At 54.3% G+C, this 15,436-nt stretch overlaps 3 protein-coding genes across 4 annotated transcripts in view; 2 read left to right on the top strand and 1 right to left on the bottom strand.

The window, feature by feature from the left end:
- Positions 1-4,254: 4,254 nt before the first annotated feature.
- GCHFR (GTP cyclohydrolase I feedback regulator) lies at positions 4,255-8,233 on the top strand. Its single transcript, XM_082735590.1, has 3 exons — positions 4,255-4,447; positions 6,427-6,521; positions 7,704-8,233. Exons 1-3 carry the CDS (start codon positions 4,412-4,414, stop codon positions 7,825-7,827), a joined length of 255 nt encoding a protein of 84 aa, XP_082591716.1. The 5' UTR covers positions 4,255-4,411; the 3' UTR covers positions 7,828-8,233.
- Positions 8,234-8,441: 208 nt separating this feature from the next.
- Positions 8,442-15,436, bottom strand: part of DNAJC17 (DnaJ heat shock protein family (Hsp40) member C17) — a 36,976-nt gene continuing 29,981 nt past the window's right edge. The window contains exons 8-12 of one of the 2 annotated variants that reach the window (XR_014312995.1): positions 14,987-15,064; positions 14,389-14,469; positions 13,824-13,934; positions 9,444-9,568; positions 8,442-8,637 (exon numbers count right to left, since the gene is read on the bottom strand). Coding sequence is in view for 1 of the 2 variants with exons in the window: in XM_082735587.1 (XP_082591713.1) it covers positions 8,515-8,637; positions 13,824-13,934; positions 14,389-14,469; positions 14,987-15,064 (393 nt within the window). In the remaining variant the exon portion in view is untranslated. The remainder of the gene's footprint in view (positions 8,638-9,443; positions 9,569-13,823; positions 13,935-14,388; positions 14,470-14,986; positions 15,065-15,436) is intronic. The other variant, XM_082735587.1, reaches the window with a different exon arrangement.
- Positions 11,033-12,916, top strand: LOC309867150 (uncharacterized protein C15orf62, mitochondrial; the record flags this gene model as incomplete). Its single annotated transcript, XM_082735597.1, has 1 exon — positions 11,033-12,916. One exon carries the CDS (start codon positions 11,033-11,035, stop codon positions 11,558-11,560), a length of 528 nt encoding a protein of 175 aa, XP_082591723.1. The 3' UTR covers positions 11,561-12,916.

The following is a 15,436-nucleotide window of genomic DNA, read 5'->3' as shown; positions in this document are numbered from 1 at the left end:
GCAGTTTTCTTTTTAAGGTTAATACCACCATGGCCCATTGATTTTTATAATTCCACTTTAAACTTTTGAGATTTTATGCAACTTCTTATAATTTTAAAACCTGAAAATACAGGACTACAATTCCAGTTTTACCACCAACATTTCTCGCAAGTTAAAATTTCGTTTAGTGACAGGTGAATTATCTAAATGAGTCCTCCTTAAATCCTTGTCTATATATTATATTTATTTACCTTTTAAAGATTTTATTTGTTTATTTGACAGAAAGAGAGATCACAAGCAGGCAGAGAGGCAGGCAGGGAGAGAGAGAGAGAGAGAGAGAGAGAAGCAGGCTCAGGCTCCCTGCTGAGCAGAGAGCACAATGCAGGGCTGGATCCCAGGATCCTGAGATCATGATCTGAGCCAAAGGCAGAGGCTTAACCCACTGAGCCACCCAGGCGCCCCTATTTACCTTTTCATTGTGAGATATTTTACAAATAAGAGAGTACATTTAACGTATTATGCATTGTAAGGAATAATTTAAAGGCAACAAGGTTCCTACCCCACAGTTTAAGGAATAGAAATTTACCAATACCTCTCCTGTTCATTTCTAATGATTCAGTTCAACTGGTATCTTCTGAAAAACATGAATTATAATTGTCTTGGTGGTAAGAAAAGAGTGCTTTTAATATACTTGTCCCCTAATTTTTTCTCATTTTTCTGAGATAAGCATGTGTATCTTCAGTAGTAAGACAATATTAATTTTTGGAGAGAATAAAAAGTCATTTCTTTTGGGGAACCTTTCCAGACTACAACCTTGGTGGGCTTAATCTTTTAATTTTTCTTTGTTTCCGAGGCTTGGTTACCTCCACTACACTTGGTTACATGAATATCTGCTTTCTAGTCTGGCTACCCCACCAGTGTGTTCACTCTTCCAGGTTGGGGTTCATGCTCAATTCATCTCCATAGTCCCTGAACTCCAGTGCAGAAGCGACCCACAGAAGCTGAATGTGGAGGGAGGAAGGGAAGAAGAAATAACCAGTACCTAGGCCCCACCACCCAGACAATGTCTTCATGATGAAAAACTGACTTGTGGAAGAACAATTTCTTCTCTTCCTGCAGGGGAGGAAGATCTGCCAGATAAATGGATTGTGGCACGAGGCGAGGCCAGATGGGCAGACCAAGCAGGGGAATTCATTTCCCTCTGGATATTAAAGATGTTATCTGGTGGGCACGTGGCTGCCAGAGCACTCAGCAGCGGGGTGGGGGATTCTGGATGGATCTTTCTATCTTCTGCGGCATCTGCAGACCAGTTTTGCAAATGTAATAAAGCCCTGGCCATCTAAGACAGCACCACCTTCCCATCTCCTCTTCGCTCCGGCCCAGCCTGAGAGAGGGGAGCAGCAGCCCCCAGATTCCTGCTCTCATCTCTGCTCTGAATAGGCCAACTTCATCTACCCACCTGGCTCTTCCAAGACAGGCAATATTGTCAAATGCCTTGGGATGGTGGCATTACCCTCTGTGTCTGACCACCAAGGTAGTTGACACTTAAAAAAATTTGTTCTTATTGGGGCACCTGGGTGGCTCAGTGGGTTAAAGCTTCCGCCTTCGGCTCAGGCCATGATCTCAGGGTCCTGGGATCGAGCCCCAAATCGGGCTCTCTGCTCAGCAGGGAGCCTGCTTCCCCCTCTCTCTCTGCCTGCTTGTGATTTCTGTCAAATAAATAAAATATTTTTTAAAAAAATTTTATTATTAAATATTTAATAGCTAAAAAGGGTATTTATAATACAATAAGGATTGAAGACATGTATAACCCTGAGCATCCAGGTACTAGTGTGAGAAAAAGAACATCACTTTTGCCTTCTAAGACTCCAGCACGGCTGTCCCTGCCTAGTAAGTCCCTTTCACTTCTCTCAGAGGTGAACACTGCCCTAAATATTACATTTATCATTCCCTTACTCTTCGTTATAATTTCACCACATATTTTTTATTGATGTGTAATTTAACCTTATGTTTTTATCCCCAAACAATGTATTATTTAGTTTGGCAAGTTGTGAGCTGTAAGTAGAATTATTCTCTCTTTTCCACAATTTACTTATGTATTTCGTATTTTTTATGGCTCTGCAATTTCTGTTGTATCAATCAACCAAAAACTCACTCCACTCTTTTTTTTAAAGATTTTATTTATTCATTTGACAGACAGAGATCACAAGTAGGCAGAATGGCAGGCTGAGGGAGAAGGAGAAGCAGGCTCTTCACTGAGCAGAGAGCCTGATGTGGGACTCGATCCTAGGACCCTGGGATCATGACCTTAGATGAAGGCAGACCCTTCACCGACCGAGCCACCCAGGTTGCTTATGATATGATAATCTTATACATGCATCCTGATGAGTGAGTTTTCCTGAGGTTTATCTAGGTTGGGTTTAGCTAGGTCATACCCATGCACAATTTCAGCTTTGTTAGAGGAAGCTACGTTGTTTTCCAAGGTGTATCAATCGTAACACTTTCCAGTCCCAACAGTAATGTTCCCTATTGTTAGACCTTTCCACCAACATTCAGTGTTTACAGATTTATCTATTAATTTAGCAAATCATTATAGTAGTATCTCATTGTGGCTTAAAATGTAGTTTGAGGGGCACGTGGGTGGCTGGGTTGGTTAAGGGTCTGCCTTTGGCTCAGGTCATGATTCCAGAGCCCTGGGATCAAGCCCCACATCAGGCTCCCTGCGGCAGAGAGTCTGCTTCTCCCTCTCCCTCTGCTCCTCCCTGCACTCATGCTCTGTCTCTCCCTCACTCTCCCTCTCAAATAAATAAATAAAATCTTTAAAAATATATGTATAGTTTGAGGGGCACCCGGGCAGCTCAGTTGGTTAAGCCTCAGATTCTTGGTTTCCACTCAGGTCATGGTCTGTCAAATAAATAAAATCTTCAAAAAAATAAAAATAAATGACTCTTTAAAATAGAAAATAAAATACAGTGTGATTTGCATTTCTGGAATTTCTAGTGATATTGGACATCATGTTATCGGTTTACCGGCCATTTCCATTCCCTCTTTTGAAAGTGCCTATTCAAGTCATTTGCCTATGTTTTTTCTATTGATTTATCTTTTTGTTGTTGTTGTTGTTGATTTGTAGCAGTTCTTTATATGGCCTGAGTAGTAATCTTTTAATGACTCCTTCGTTAGACATGCGGATCTTCTCTCTCCAGCTAAAGTATTAGTTTTGGAGGTGGAGAATAGGCCGAGGGAGTGCAGAATAGTCAAACAGACCTCAAAGAGTCCTTTAGGATTACAACTGCCTCTTTCCCTTCCAGTGCTCTCCACATCTGTCAAGCTGCTGGAGGCACAGAGCAGGCCTGTAAGGGCCCTTCAGGGACGAGAAGATTGTTCAAGGGCCAGAGAAGGTTACAGGCTATTTTTTGTTTTGTTCTATTTTGTTTTGTTTTTGCTTTGTTTTTTAGAGAACCAATCACAAGGCGGGTAGAGAATCTTTTGAGTTTTCAGATTTTGAAACACCGAGATGAGGGCGTGGACACACCAAGTGCACTTGCTGCCCTCTGATCGGGGGCTGGTGTCCGGGAATGTAGTTTCTTTTTGCCTCAGTTGTTGCCTTGTGATTTCGCGCGCGTGCGCTGCATCTCTCCAGCTTCGCGGGAAGCTCTCCAAAGTGGGGGCCAGATTCCATTGGTTTAAATCGCTCGGGGACTGACACACAGCCAAACGCTCATGAGGTTCCTCTATAGATTTACCTATGGGAACACAGAAATGCAAGGTTCGGCCGTTGCACTAGGAATTACATTCAGGGAGGAGGAAAGGCGCGGTGCACACGAAACAGTTATTCTAGCTGTAGCCACAAGCGTCCCACCCCTGTCTCCCGTGCGCTGACGGAGTCCCCGGAGAATGTGTCCTGGGGACCAGAAGTGGGGATCCACTAAGAGCTTTAGAGGCGTCCCTGGGTGGGGAGGGCTTGAGCTTGGGAGGGACCTTTCCGGAGAGACCCGGATTCTTTCCTGCTCTGCTTCAACGGGGACGGGCACCAGCAGGACTTTGGAACCTAGTGCCCAAGATGTTGCAGAAAGCGGGCGCACGGTCAACACGCACGCTTTACAGCACGCCCCGCCGCAGCCCGCCTAGCCCGCTAGACCACCCCCCACTCCAGGCAGAGGGTGCGCGCCAACGTCCCAAGGCAATGTCCCAGAGCACGGCCCTGAGGGCAGGAGGCGGACCAAATCGTCAAGTGCGGGGGCGCGTCACGGGTGCCCGCTCCCGATTGGCCGGCCGCGGCAGTCACGGGCCGGGCGCACTGGGATTGGCACCGCCCGAGGCCAGAGCTGGAGTAACTGGACTCTGGGCGGCGGGCGCAGTCCCGGAGCTCGAGGGCTGGCGTCGGCGCAGAGCCCAAAGCCCTGGGTGGGAGCCCGGCCGGGACGCGCGCACCATGCCCTACGTGCTCATCAGCACCCAGATCCGCATGGTGAGTACCCGCGCCCTGCGAGTTGGGATGGAGTTGTTTGGGGCCGGACGGGGGCAGAGGGAGCTTCCACAGCACCTTGGCGCCTCCCTCTCGGGCAGCGCCGGCCAGAGACTGGACCCGGAAGCCGGCCGGGACACGCCCCCTCGGGCTGCAGGTTGGGGGCTGGGGAAGCGGACTCGGCTGGGATCGCGGGGTTCGGGAAGTTCTGGTCCGCGCGCGCTTCCAGGGCCGCGAAGCGGGTAGGGTGCGTGCGTCCCCGCCGGCAGAGTGAGCTCAGGGCCCTTGAGGTTCCTGTCCTACCTGCCCATCCAAGGAAGCCAGGAAAGCCTGGCCTCCTGCGTACAGCACCCATTGCCCTACAGAGAGCGACTCCGCAGGGGGTGGGGTGGGGTGGGGGTGGGTGGGAGTGGAAATACTTTGGGGAAAAGAGATTTGGAAAAGAAAACAACGTGCTAAGACACTAAAACACCTATGCCAAGGGACTGGCCCATCCACAGCTACTAACAGCACCCTCGGTACTTCCAGAAAACCTTTAGGAGAGAAAGAAGGGAGACAGGACCTGTGGTTAGAGGTGGGGAGGCCATTCCGGAGTCAGAAGTGATGCCCCTTTCTCTGGGTACAATTTCCTCATCCAAGACAGTCCTGGTCGCCCCAGGAATCCCCTTTTAAATTCAGAATGGTTCAACTGGGCAGCCCAGCCGGCACCTCCGTTCTTTCCCACCCCGTCAGCGCATGCACAGGTCCCCTGAGATGGAGACAGTGGGTGCAGGTGGTGGGGTTGCCGTGGGACAGGTGAGGTCCTGGCAGTGCCCTAGAGAACCAGTTACTTGGGCAGTTAAAATGTGCACTCCTGGGCCCCTTCCCAGACCTCCCAAAATACTCTCTACTCCTGGGGCTGGGGAATTCAGTGCTCTTCGGCAATTAAAAATAAAATAAAATAAAATAAAATAAAATATATATATATACACATACACACATATGTGTATATATTATTAAATATTATATATAATTATATAATATATATGACAGCTTTACTGATATATAGCATACATCTCAAAGAACACACCAATTTAAAGTGTACAATTCCTTATTTTTTTTTTAAAGATTTTATTTATTAACTTGACAGAGACAGAGAAATCACAAGGAGTCAGAGAGGCAGGCAGAGAGAGGAGGAAGCAGGTTCCCTGCTGAGCAGAGAGCCCAATACGGGGCTTGATCCCAGGACCCTGAGATCATGACCTGAGCCGAAGGCAGAGGCTTTAACCCACTGAGCCACCCAGGTGCCCCTACAATTCCTTATTTTTTAAAGCATACTCGAGTCGTGCAGCCATCACTACAACCAACTTTAAAACATTTCCATTCCCTTGAAAAGACACCCTGTAGCCATGCCCTGTATCTTAGCAGTCACTCCTCACTGCACCTGAGCCCCCTAGCCCTAGGTAACCACTAATTACTTCCATGTCTGGCTTCTTTCACTTGTGCATTTTCGAAGTTCATCTGTATTGTAGGGAGCACAGGTACTTACCCATTCCTCTGTTTTGCTGGGTACGATCCCGCTGTGTGGCTCCATCAGTTCATCCGATTGTCAGATGACAAACACTTAGGCTGTCTCCCCCTTTTTGGGTCTTGTGAATAACGCTGTGATGAACACTCCCGTACCAGTTTTTGTGTGGACCGGTTTTCATTTGTTTTCCAGGTGATTCTGAGACACACAAACATGGGTAGTGATGCCCGGCAGGAAGATGCCAGGAGGCAGGCAATGACCAGCTCGGCCTGGAAGGGCTAGGGACGCCTCACACCGCCTGGCCTGATCACTGAGGGCTCCACCCTTTCCCAGCTCATGCTCAGCCCCCCGTTTTCCTCAGCACCCTGTCCAGCCCTGAACTGGCTCAGGGCCAACAGGCAGGGGAGGAAGGGCAGAGAGCCCTTCTCCCTCTCCCTGGCAGCCAGCCAAGCAGCCCTTGTGGCTTGTCTTGCAGGAGGTGGGCCCTACCATGGTGGGCGATGAACACTCAGATCCAGAGCTGATGCAGTATCTGGGGGCCTCCAAGAGAAGCGCCTTGGGAAACAACTTGTAAGTAGCGGCATTCTTAAGGATCTTCCCCTGCAGCCCCCCAAGCAGTGTCCCTGTTTCCTTTACACAGCCAAGCCCAGGGACGATGCCAGTGCCCAGCCTCAGAGGCCCTGCCTGCATCATGGGGCTCTGTCCTCTGTGGGGTCAGTCCTGTCTGTGGCTTTACCGCAGCCCCCCAGCTTGCTCCGAAATTTTTCTCACTGGCCCTCCGTTCACAAGGAAACCTGAGGACAGAGTCCAGCTGTGTGGAGGACTCCATAAGTGGTCTGCTCCTTGCCCTGCCCTCTCATCTCAGAGCTGGACCCCATTGAGACAAAGACCAGCACAGAGAGAAAGGTTTCCCTCCGGCTGGCTAAGTAAGATAGCTAAACTCTACAAATAGGCGAGGCAGCGTGGGTCCTACTTTCAGCTCGGCTGCTGCCTGGAGACTTGGCCACTTCCCCTGGCGTTCTTCACACCAGCTCCACAGGCTTGGAGCTCGAGAGAAGTGCTGTAAGAATGAGCCCCAGTTCAAAGAGGGGAGAAAGGAGGCAAGCTAGCTCCAGCCCCTTGGGTCAGAGTTGGAGGGCTGAACCCAACCCCATTCCTTTACCAGGAGGCATTTGCCTCCAGATGCCCAGCTTGGGGCTTGAGCCCTTTATCTCTCTGACAACCCTTCACAGTCAATCAGCCCTGAAAGAGACAGCCAGCATTCCCTATGCCAGAGAGCAGCACCCAGAGCCAGGAGCTATTAGGAGTCAACCTGCTGCTCCAGGACCATGGGACAGGCAGGGCAGCGAGAGGGGGCAGAGCCCTGGGGGGCACCCTGGAGAGAACAGGTCATTCCTCCTGAAAAGCACAGTGGCCCCATGCATATGGGGCTATCGTCAGACTAACGTGGGTTCTGCGATCCCAATGACATTTGGAAAGCTACCCAACTCCTCCAAGATTTCTTGTTTATAAAATGGGAGCAATCATGGTACCTTCCTTAGGTTGTTGGGAGGAAGGAACAAGATATGCAAGCCCAGTGCTTGGCGGGGGAGGCAGCAGGGAGTGTGCACTTAGCCTGGCACTAGAAGGCACCCAGCAAGTATCCGTCAGGACAAGGATTCCTGACCCAGCCTTGTCATGAGCAGACATCTGTGCGGGGAGTTGGTGCTGCGTGCCCTCTGACGCTGTCCCCTCTCCCCCTTCTCTTCACAGTTATGAGTACTTTGTCAGCGATCCTCCTCGCATAGTGCTGGACAAACTGGAACGCAGGGGCTTCCGTGTGCTGAGCATGACGGGGGTGGGCCAGACCCTGGTGTGGTGCCTGCACAAGGAGTGACCCTCTCACACTGAGGAGCACACAGAGCACCCCTTTTATGAGTGGATGCCACGGGCCCTGATCCTGAGTCCCCATTCACTCACTGCCTGGCCCCTCTCTTCCCAAATTGTCATTTTCCTTAGCCGGGCACCACTGGGCTGTGAATGGCCTTTTCTGAAACCTGCCTCAGCCCCAGAGGATGGGGTGAGAGGGCAGGGCCCTTGCCCTGGTGCTCCCAGCTGCCCCTCCAGCTTTTTGGCCTGGCTGAGAGCCCTGGAGGAGGCCGTGTTTTGTGCGCAGGTTGAGGGGCCGGAAAGAGCCAGGCTGTCCCTGGCCGGGAACTGGGAGCCCCCAAGGAGCACAGCCCAGGACTGGGCGGGAGGGTCCTGCATACCTGGTCCAAGCCAATAAAGGCCTGTGTCAAGTGCTTGCTCCTCTGTTCTGCTGGCCCACTGACTTTCACTGCGCAGAGCCCCTCCCTGGGGGTCGGCTCACTCCCGGGGAGGGAGAGCCAGCCCTGGGTGGAACCCTCTCGGGCAGAGTCCAGGAATCAGGGACGCACTTGGTTGGGCCAGCACCCTACACCTACATATGCATTAGAGGTAGATTCTTGTAAAAAAAAAAAAAAAAACAAGAAAAAGAAAAAAGAAAGGTTTATTGGTGACGTTCAAGAAGGGGGCTGTGGGTGAGTGGGCTGGAGTTAGAAGACTACGTGGGCTGCCCCACCTCGTCCTCCCGCTGCATCTGGGCGATCAGCTGTTGCCGCTCTGCTGCCTGGCGCATGCGCATCATGACGAGGCTCTCGTAGTCCCTCTCTGACAGCACTGAGCCCTGGGGGGCAGGGGGCAACCAGGGGAAGTCGGTCAGGGCAGCAGGTTGCAGCCCCACATTCCAGACTTGGAGAGCTGGCCTAGGCAGAACTAGTCCTGAGTCAGGGAGTGAGGAGGCCCCATACTTCTCAGCGGGCCCTCCTCTCCTCCATCCGGAGCAGCTATCAGCCCCCGCCCCCCAGGCCTTCCACCCACAGTCAGCCCTGCTCCATCTTGGGCTGAATCACTCCATGCGCCCGCCAGGGCCAGGCCGTCACCCTTCATTGCCTCCCCGCCCTTTATTTGACACTCCTTTCCGCCTCCTGTGGCTCCTGCTTCTCACAGGTTTCCAGTGATGACACTGTCAGAGGGACAGAAATGCCCTGGGCTCTGCGAGACCACCACCCCCTCCCGGCTGCCCACCTTCCCGCGGTGCACACTTGGCTCCTGCCTGGACACCAGAGCGGGGAGCCCTGCCCTAAAACCAGCCTCTGTCAGCCCCCGCACTGGAAGGAGAGAGAAACACGCATGAGGCCACTCCCCTCCTAAAAATACACACCAGGCCTGCTGGAGGGCAGGGCCCGTGCCTTTTTCTTTTATGATCTTGCCAGCACAGTGCGGGGGAGTAAGCAGTGCTATATGTCAATAATCAAAAGACTAATAAACAACCAACCCAACATGCCAGTGTTGTGGGCCCAAGAGGCAGCCCTGCGATGGAGCTCCGATCCTCCCACCCCCTCCAACCCCACACTGCCATAGGGTCGACCGCAGGGACCAAAGCACTTCTTCCATCAGTATAGCTAAAGCTGTGTGAAGCGTGAGGCCCACCTGAGCTGGCACACAGTAAGCCAGGCCAGGGGGTGCGGACACAGCCAACTGCAGAGCCTGTCCTGCGGCAGACCCAGCGAGTGCTCGCTCACTAATAAGCTGGGGGAGGTTCAGTGGTCAGTGACCTGGGGAATATGAAGGGAGTGACCCGGGTTAAGATGCCAGACCATGGCCAACTGGTTTGAGGTTAGGGCTGTACAGAACCAGGAAGTGTGACTCAGCCCAGGACCAGCACCCCCCCACCGCCCGCCACTTCTCTAACCATTCCAGCCTCCTTCTCTGTCCCAGAACAAGAGCCCTCCCAGCCAGGCCCACCTACCTAACCTGGCCCAGGGCACAGCTGACACTTTAAGGCAGCCCTGTGTGGCTCAGCCCTTTCCACAGCGGGGGGACCCCAAAGAAGGCGCAGGTGACCCAAGGGGAAGGACTGGAGCAAGGCAGGAGGAGGCAGCAGGACCTCGGCCCTCAACTGCTCCCTCCTGCCCTGAGGCTATGGGAGTAAATCCAGGAAGATGAGAAACTGCCAGACTGGGTGTCAGGCCATGGGGAGAGCAGCTCCCCCATTTCCAAGGTAAGGCTGCCCTGCAGAGCAAACCTCAGAGGCACCCTGGCATGCCCTGAGCCCAGCCGAGGGAGGGGCCAGCCCTTTATAGGCATGGGGCTGCTTCCCGTTAACACACCCTCTGCCTCTTCCCCCTCGTACCTGCAGGTTTGGCTAATGAGGGCCTGTCACCAGGCCCCAGGACTGAGTCACCCACACTAGTGACAGGTCTCTCTTCCTTCCCCAACAACTGTTCCACATGCCTGCCTTTCAATTAATACCCACCCTCCTGGGGCCCCTCCCTCACAGACACTTGGGGGCTGAAGGGGGTTAGGGCCCCAGGCAGAGAGGCTGCAGGGGGAAAAGGAAGCAACAGTGGTGACGCACAAAGCAGGGCTGCCCCCAGAGAGTCCTCAGGGGAATCCGAAGCTCCCCAGTGCCCGGGGGTGTTGGCCACAGCTGGCCCAATCCCAGCCCTCGGATGCTGCAATTACCTAAGAGCATGAAACCTGGCTTCCCACCTGACTGAGTCACCTGAAAACAACAATCCCCACTGCCACACACCGGCACAAACAGCCAAGCCACTCATCAGAGTCCGGGCGCTGCGGCGGAGAGGCCAAGTTCCGGGGACGGGAAGGCAAGGTGAGCTCAGGCCCACCCAGAGCGGCGGCCCCCAGGGAAGCAGCCCAGGCCGCTCCAGCACCGCGACATCCATCATTGGCACCTCAGATGGGGCTGCCCGCACTGCGACTCCAGTAAGTGCTGCTTTCTTCCTCCTGGGGTTTTTCCCCACTGTCGGATCAAGTAACCAGGCCAAGCCTATCCCTCTGGGAAACTCCTGTTGCCAGGAACTCCCACCCCTCAGCTCTCCCAGACAAAAGCACCCTCGTCCCAGGACCTCTTGCTGCCGCCCAAGATGCTGGCCAAAAGTCTGTGCTTCTAGCCAGGGCTGTCCCCACGCTCTAGCCAGTCACTGCTCCAGCAGGGACCCCATGGTGACTAGCTACTCTTGAACTGGGCTGCTTGTCTGCTGGCTCCCCTGCATGCCATGGAGACCTGGCGGAAAGGCTCCTTCCGCAATGCCTCCTTCTTCAAGCGACTGAGCCTGGGGCGGCCACGGCGACTCCGGCGACAGGGCAGCGTGCTCAGCCAGGCGAGTACGGCTGGCGGGGACCATGAGGAGTACAGCAACCGAGAAGTCATCCGGGAGTTGCGAGGGCGGCCAGATGGCCGGCGCCTGCCTCTGTGGGGGGACGAGCAGCCCCGGGCCACCCTGCTGGCCCCGCCCAAGCCTCCCCGCCTCTACCGAGAGAGCTCCAGCTGCCCCAACATCCTGGAGCCCCCGCCCGCCTACCACACGGCCTACTCGGCCACCCTGCCTTCTGCGCTCTCACTGGCAGGCGCCCTCCACCACTACTCTGACAATGACCTTCTGGACACTCCCCCCTTCCAGGGGACACCTGCTCCAGACCTCAGTGATCCCTTCTTCTCCTTCAAAGTGGACCTGGGGATTTCACTTCTTGAGGAAGTTCTACAGATGCTGAGGGAGCAATTTCCGAGTGAACCTAGCTTCTGAATGGGGTGCGGGTGGGCAGAGGTGGGGTCACTGGAAGAGCCGGAAGCCTGGAAGGAGGGTACAGCTGCAGATTCAGGAGAATTAGGAAGAGAAATCCAGGGTCATGCCTGCCCTCCAGGTCCTGAAGTCCTCCACATCACCTGGGAGCGGAGGCACAGAGGCAAGCTGGAAGTGCTGTGAGGGGGCACTTGGTGGCAGAAGCCCTGAAGGCAGTTGGCTGGGCTGGGCAAGGGAGGCCACGCCTGTAACCACAGGGACGGGGCAGAGGCCAGCAGGGGGGGAGGACAGCACAAAGGGTGAGTCCAGGGGAATGGAGGACATGCAGACTGCGCGGGTCAGACAGGTGTCCTGCACCGGCCCCTTAGAACCCACTGTTAACAGAGAGGCATCACAGGATAGGGCAAGGCAAAATGGGTCCCACCCACTAACTGTGTGTGGCTGTTCAAATTGAAATTAAGTAAAATTAAGAATTTAGTTCCATGGCTGCACTAGTCACATTTCAAATGTTCAGCAGCCACACGTGATGAATGACTACCACTTTTGACAGTGCTGGCTGAACATGAACATCACTGGAGAAAGCCCTAGCAGGCAGATTGGGTCTAGGCCATAGCCTGGAGCCATGAGTGCACAGTGGGGTAAGGGGATAAACAGGACCTGCAGGGAAGGGGAGGGACTGGCAGAGTAAAAAAAGAGAGGCAGGTAGAGGTGCACAGTACAACTCAGGGGGAAGGGCAAACAAATCACTTGCCAAAAATGGACAAGACAAGCCGCCCAGGCAGCTGTCCAGAGCATGCCTGGTGCCCAAGGAAGGAGGCTATAGGGAATGGCAGCCAAAGGCACAGGCACAGCCTGCAAAGGGGTGCTTGGGGCAGTTCCCAGAATTTTAGTGATGGGAACCCTTGGGAAATGTAGCGGGAACAGTGGCAAATTTCCCTTTCTGCCCCAAGAGCATAGGAGAACTGGATCGGGAATGGACACGAAGCTGTTACTGTGAAGCAGCTCAGGAGGTCTCCAGAATCCTCCACCAGGATTGAGGAGCTCTGCCTTGCCCAACCCCCCTGACGATGGGGGCCTGCTACCCAGGGCCGGCCCACTGGTCAAGGCCAAGGGCTGTGCTACTGCCCCCGTCTCATGGCCTGGCCATAAGACTTGCAACCAGAACTCAGACTGGCTGGCCACGTGGTTCTGACACCACAGGCCTCTCCAAGCCTGGCAGAGAGGGAGAGGAAGCTTCGACGCACACGGCTTCCATACCTATACCGACAGCCTCCCTCTTCCCTCCTCTGTGCAGACTTGCGGAGTTCAAAGGCTCCCCTCTGGATGCAGGAGAAAATGAATAAAGTCCTTTGTAACATGGCCTATGGACTGTCCTCTGGGGCTGTGAAATGCTGGAACTTAATAGTGGGGAATGAGGTCTCTAAGGAAGGGCTCCTGCCTGTTCATCCTTCTCCTCTGTCCCGGTCCTGGGCCACACTCCCAGCCAGCTGAGAGCACACAGGCGAGCAGGCACAGCTGAGGCAATGAGAGCAAAGTCCTGCAGACCCTGGGGACCCTCTCCCCCACGGAGTGGGCTGTGAGCATGGCAGCCTGAGGCGCCCAACAGATCCATGGGCCATTTCAGGGAAGGGACAGCTCTGGGCCCAAAGGCTCTCTGTCCTGCCAAAGTGGGCCAGTGTAACCAGGGCCAGGTGTGTGCAGGTGGTGAACAGAAACCCTCACAAAGCTGGAAGGCTGAGAGCCAGCGCCAGATCTGTGCCACACCACAAGGCATCTGTGCAGGCAGCGCCCTGGGACCGGCAGAGGCGCCAGTGCTGGTACTGAGGAGGCTTCCTCTTGCCTGCTGGCCCCTGCCCCAGGCAGCTCCAGACACCCTGGGAACAGGAGCCGGTGGGAATGGCGGGGGACAAGAGGGCGCTCAAGCAGCCTGCAGCACCAGGTAGCCAAAGCACCCAGGGCTTCACACAACAACCAAGCAGCCTGGGGGCCAGAAAAGCCCCTCAGGGTGAGGGTAGGAGCCCCAGCCAGACACGGGGTTGTGGCGGGAAAGTAAGATCTAAGTATTCTGTGTGGGCTGGGGTCCTAGCACTCAGAGACCGAAAGAGTCAGGACAGAATCCCAGTCCTGTTTAGGCTGGCAAACCTGCCAGTCTCACTCTGCTCCTGACAACCTGGATTTGGGAGGAAAGGGCCCCGAGCAGAGCCCAGACAGGAAAAGGTCCCACAAATCCTGAGCAGACCCGGCTGACAGAGGTATGGTTCCTTACCTGTGACAGTCCTGAGTGTCTGGGGCCCCTCCCACCCTGCGGTCGTCCCTCCAACCAGGAAATCTTCAGAGGGTTATCAACCAGGCCCACTTCATTCTGGACAGCCAGCTCCTGCCAAACACAGTACCCAGTCCTGGTCCTGTGGCTCCAATCAGCCATAAAATGGCTCTTTCTACACCAGCAGAAAGAACCAGAACCAGCACTGTCATCCTCCAGACAAAACCAAGCAACCCTCACACAATGATGGGCTGAAGCTTTAACCCTCCTCATGGGTGAGTGGGGGGTATAAGCCTTCTAACTGGGGAGTGGGGAGAGAGGCAAAACATTCCTGGAGGGATGCCAGCTCCCAAAGGAGGGTAGAGGGTAGAGGGTGTGAAGCAGGAAACAGAGTTGGCCTCTGCTCTCCCTTATCTTCACTTGCTGTGCCTCTACTCCCAGGAATTGGTGGGGGGGTGGGGGAGCCTCTGGGAGTATGGATACCTAAGCTCAGAAGGCCCACAGTACTGGCTCCTACTCTGAAATAGTGGGGCCACCATGGCCCCCCAAAGCCTCCCCCAGCACTCACCGCAGCCTTGATGGTTGCGAACTCTACCACAGCAGTGCCAGCCTTCTTACTAGAAAGCACCAGGTTAAGCACCTCTCCATACTGTAAGGACAAGGGGGTCCTAGTAAGCATGGCTCAGCCTTTGGGAGCAAGACAAGTCTGGGTTGGCCTGAGGCCTGCCGGGGCATTTTTGGCTGGCCGATAATGCTTTGTTGCTAAATTCCCAGAGACGGATCAGAGATGGGAAAGAAAGAAGGTTTTTGCTGCGATGTGGTAGCAAAGGAAAGGAGACCTGGGCAAAGGACTGAAGATTGAGACTGTCACCAAAGGTGGGAAAGGGGATGGGGCTTCTGTGCCACCTTCCCACCCCGTCTCTCCCCACACACTCCAGATGGCAAGGTCCAGAGCTGGGCAGGGAGGGCGACACGAGACTGAGGGGACATGGCAACACAAGAACCAGATGGCCGCTGGCGGAGAAAGCCTCTGGGCTGCCCTGTGGTCTGTGAGACAGCAAAAAAGGCTGGCAGAGATGTTAAGGGAAGTTTAGGCGTGGAGATTCAGGGTTTTGGCTGAGGTACGGGCAGAAGTGATGGGAAAGAGGGAAGGTGGCAGGGCAGACCTTCTGGAAAAGCTGTAAGAGGACATCTCTGGAGTAGCCGCCTTTTGACTCATCTTCCTTCTTGCACTTCCATTTTAGCTGCAAGGACAGCAATGGGCACCACCATTAAACTCTGACCTCGGCTCGAACAGTGCCAGCACCTGAGCTTAATGGGCAGAGCAACACCTTGATGGTCTTCTAGGCACTTGTCATCTAGGGAGTGACCCCGTAAAAATGTGTTTCTCTTGAAAACGGACAGGCAGAGTGGCCTGCTCACCTGAGACCACACTTCCACCCCCATGAGATGTTCCCCTTCCAGGGTTTCTGGGGAGCGCTGCCCGGCAACTGCCAGGGCTAAGAGGGCTTTTCAGGGTGAGCTCCGAGAGGCTGATCTGATCCTTAGGCAGCAGGAGGATGGAAGGACCTGGCGGGTGGTGCTGGCTCCCAGAGACCTAGCATCCCTGCCAGAAC

The sequence above is a fragment of the Mustela nivalis genome (assembly GCF_964662115.1).
Source record: "Mustela nivalis genome assembly, chromosome: 6".
In the NCBI taxonomy this organism is placed as follows: domain Eukaryota; kingdom Metazoa; phylum Chordata; class Mammalia; order Carnivora; family Mustelidae; genus Mustela; species Mustela nivalis.
This window is presented reverse-complemented; position numbering and strand designations above follow the sequence as displayed.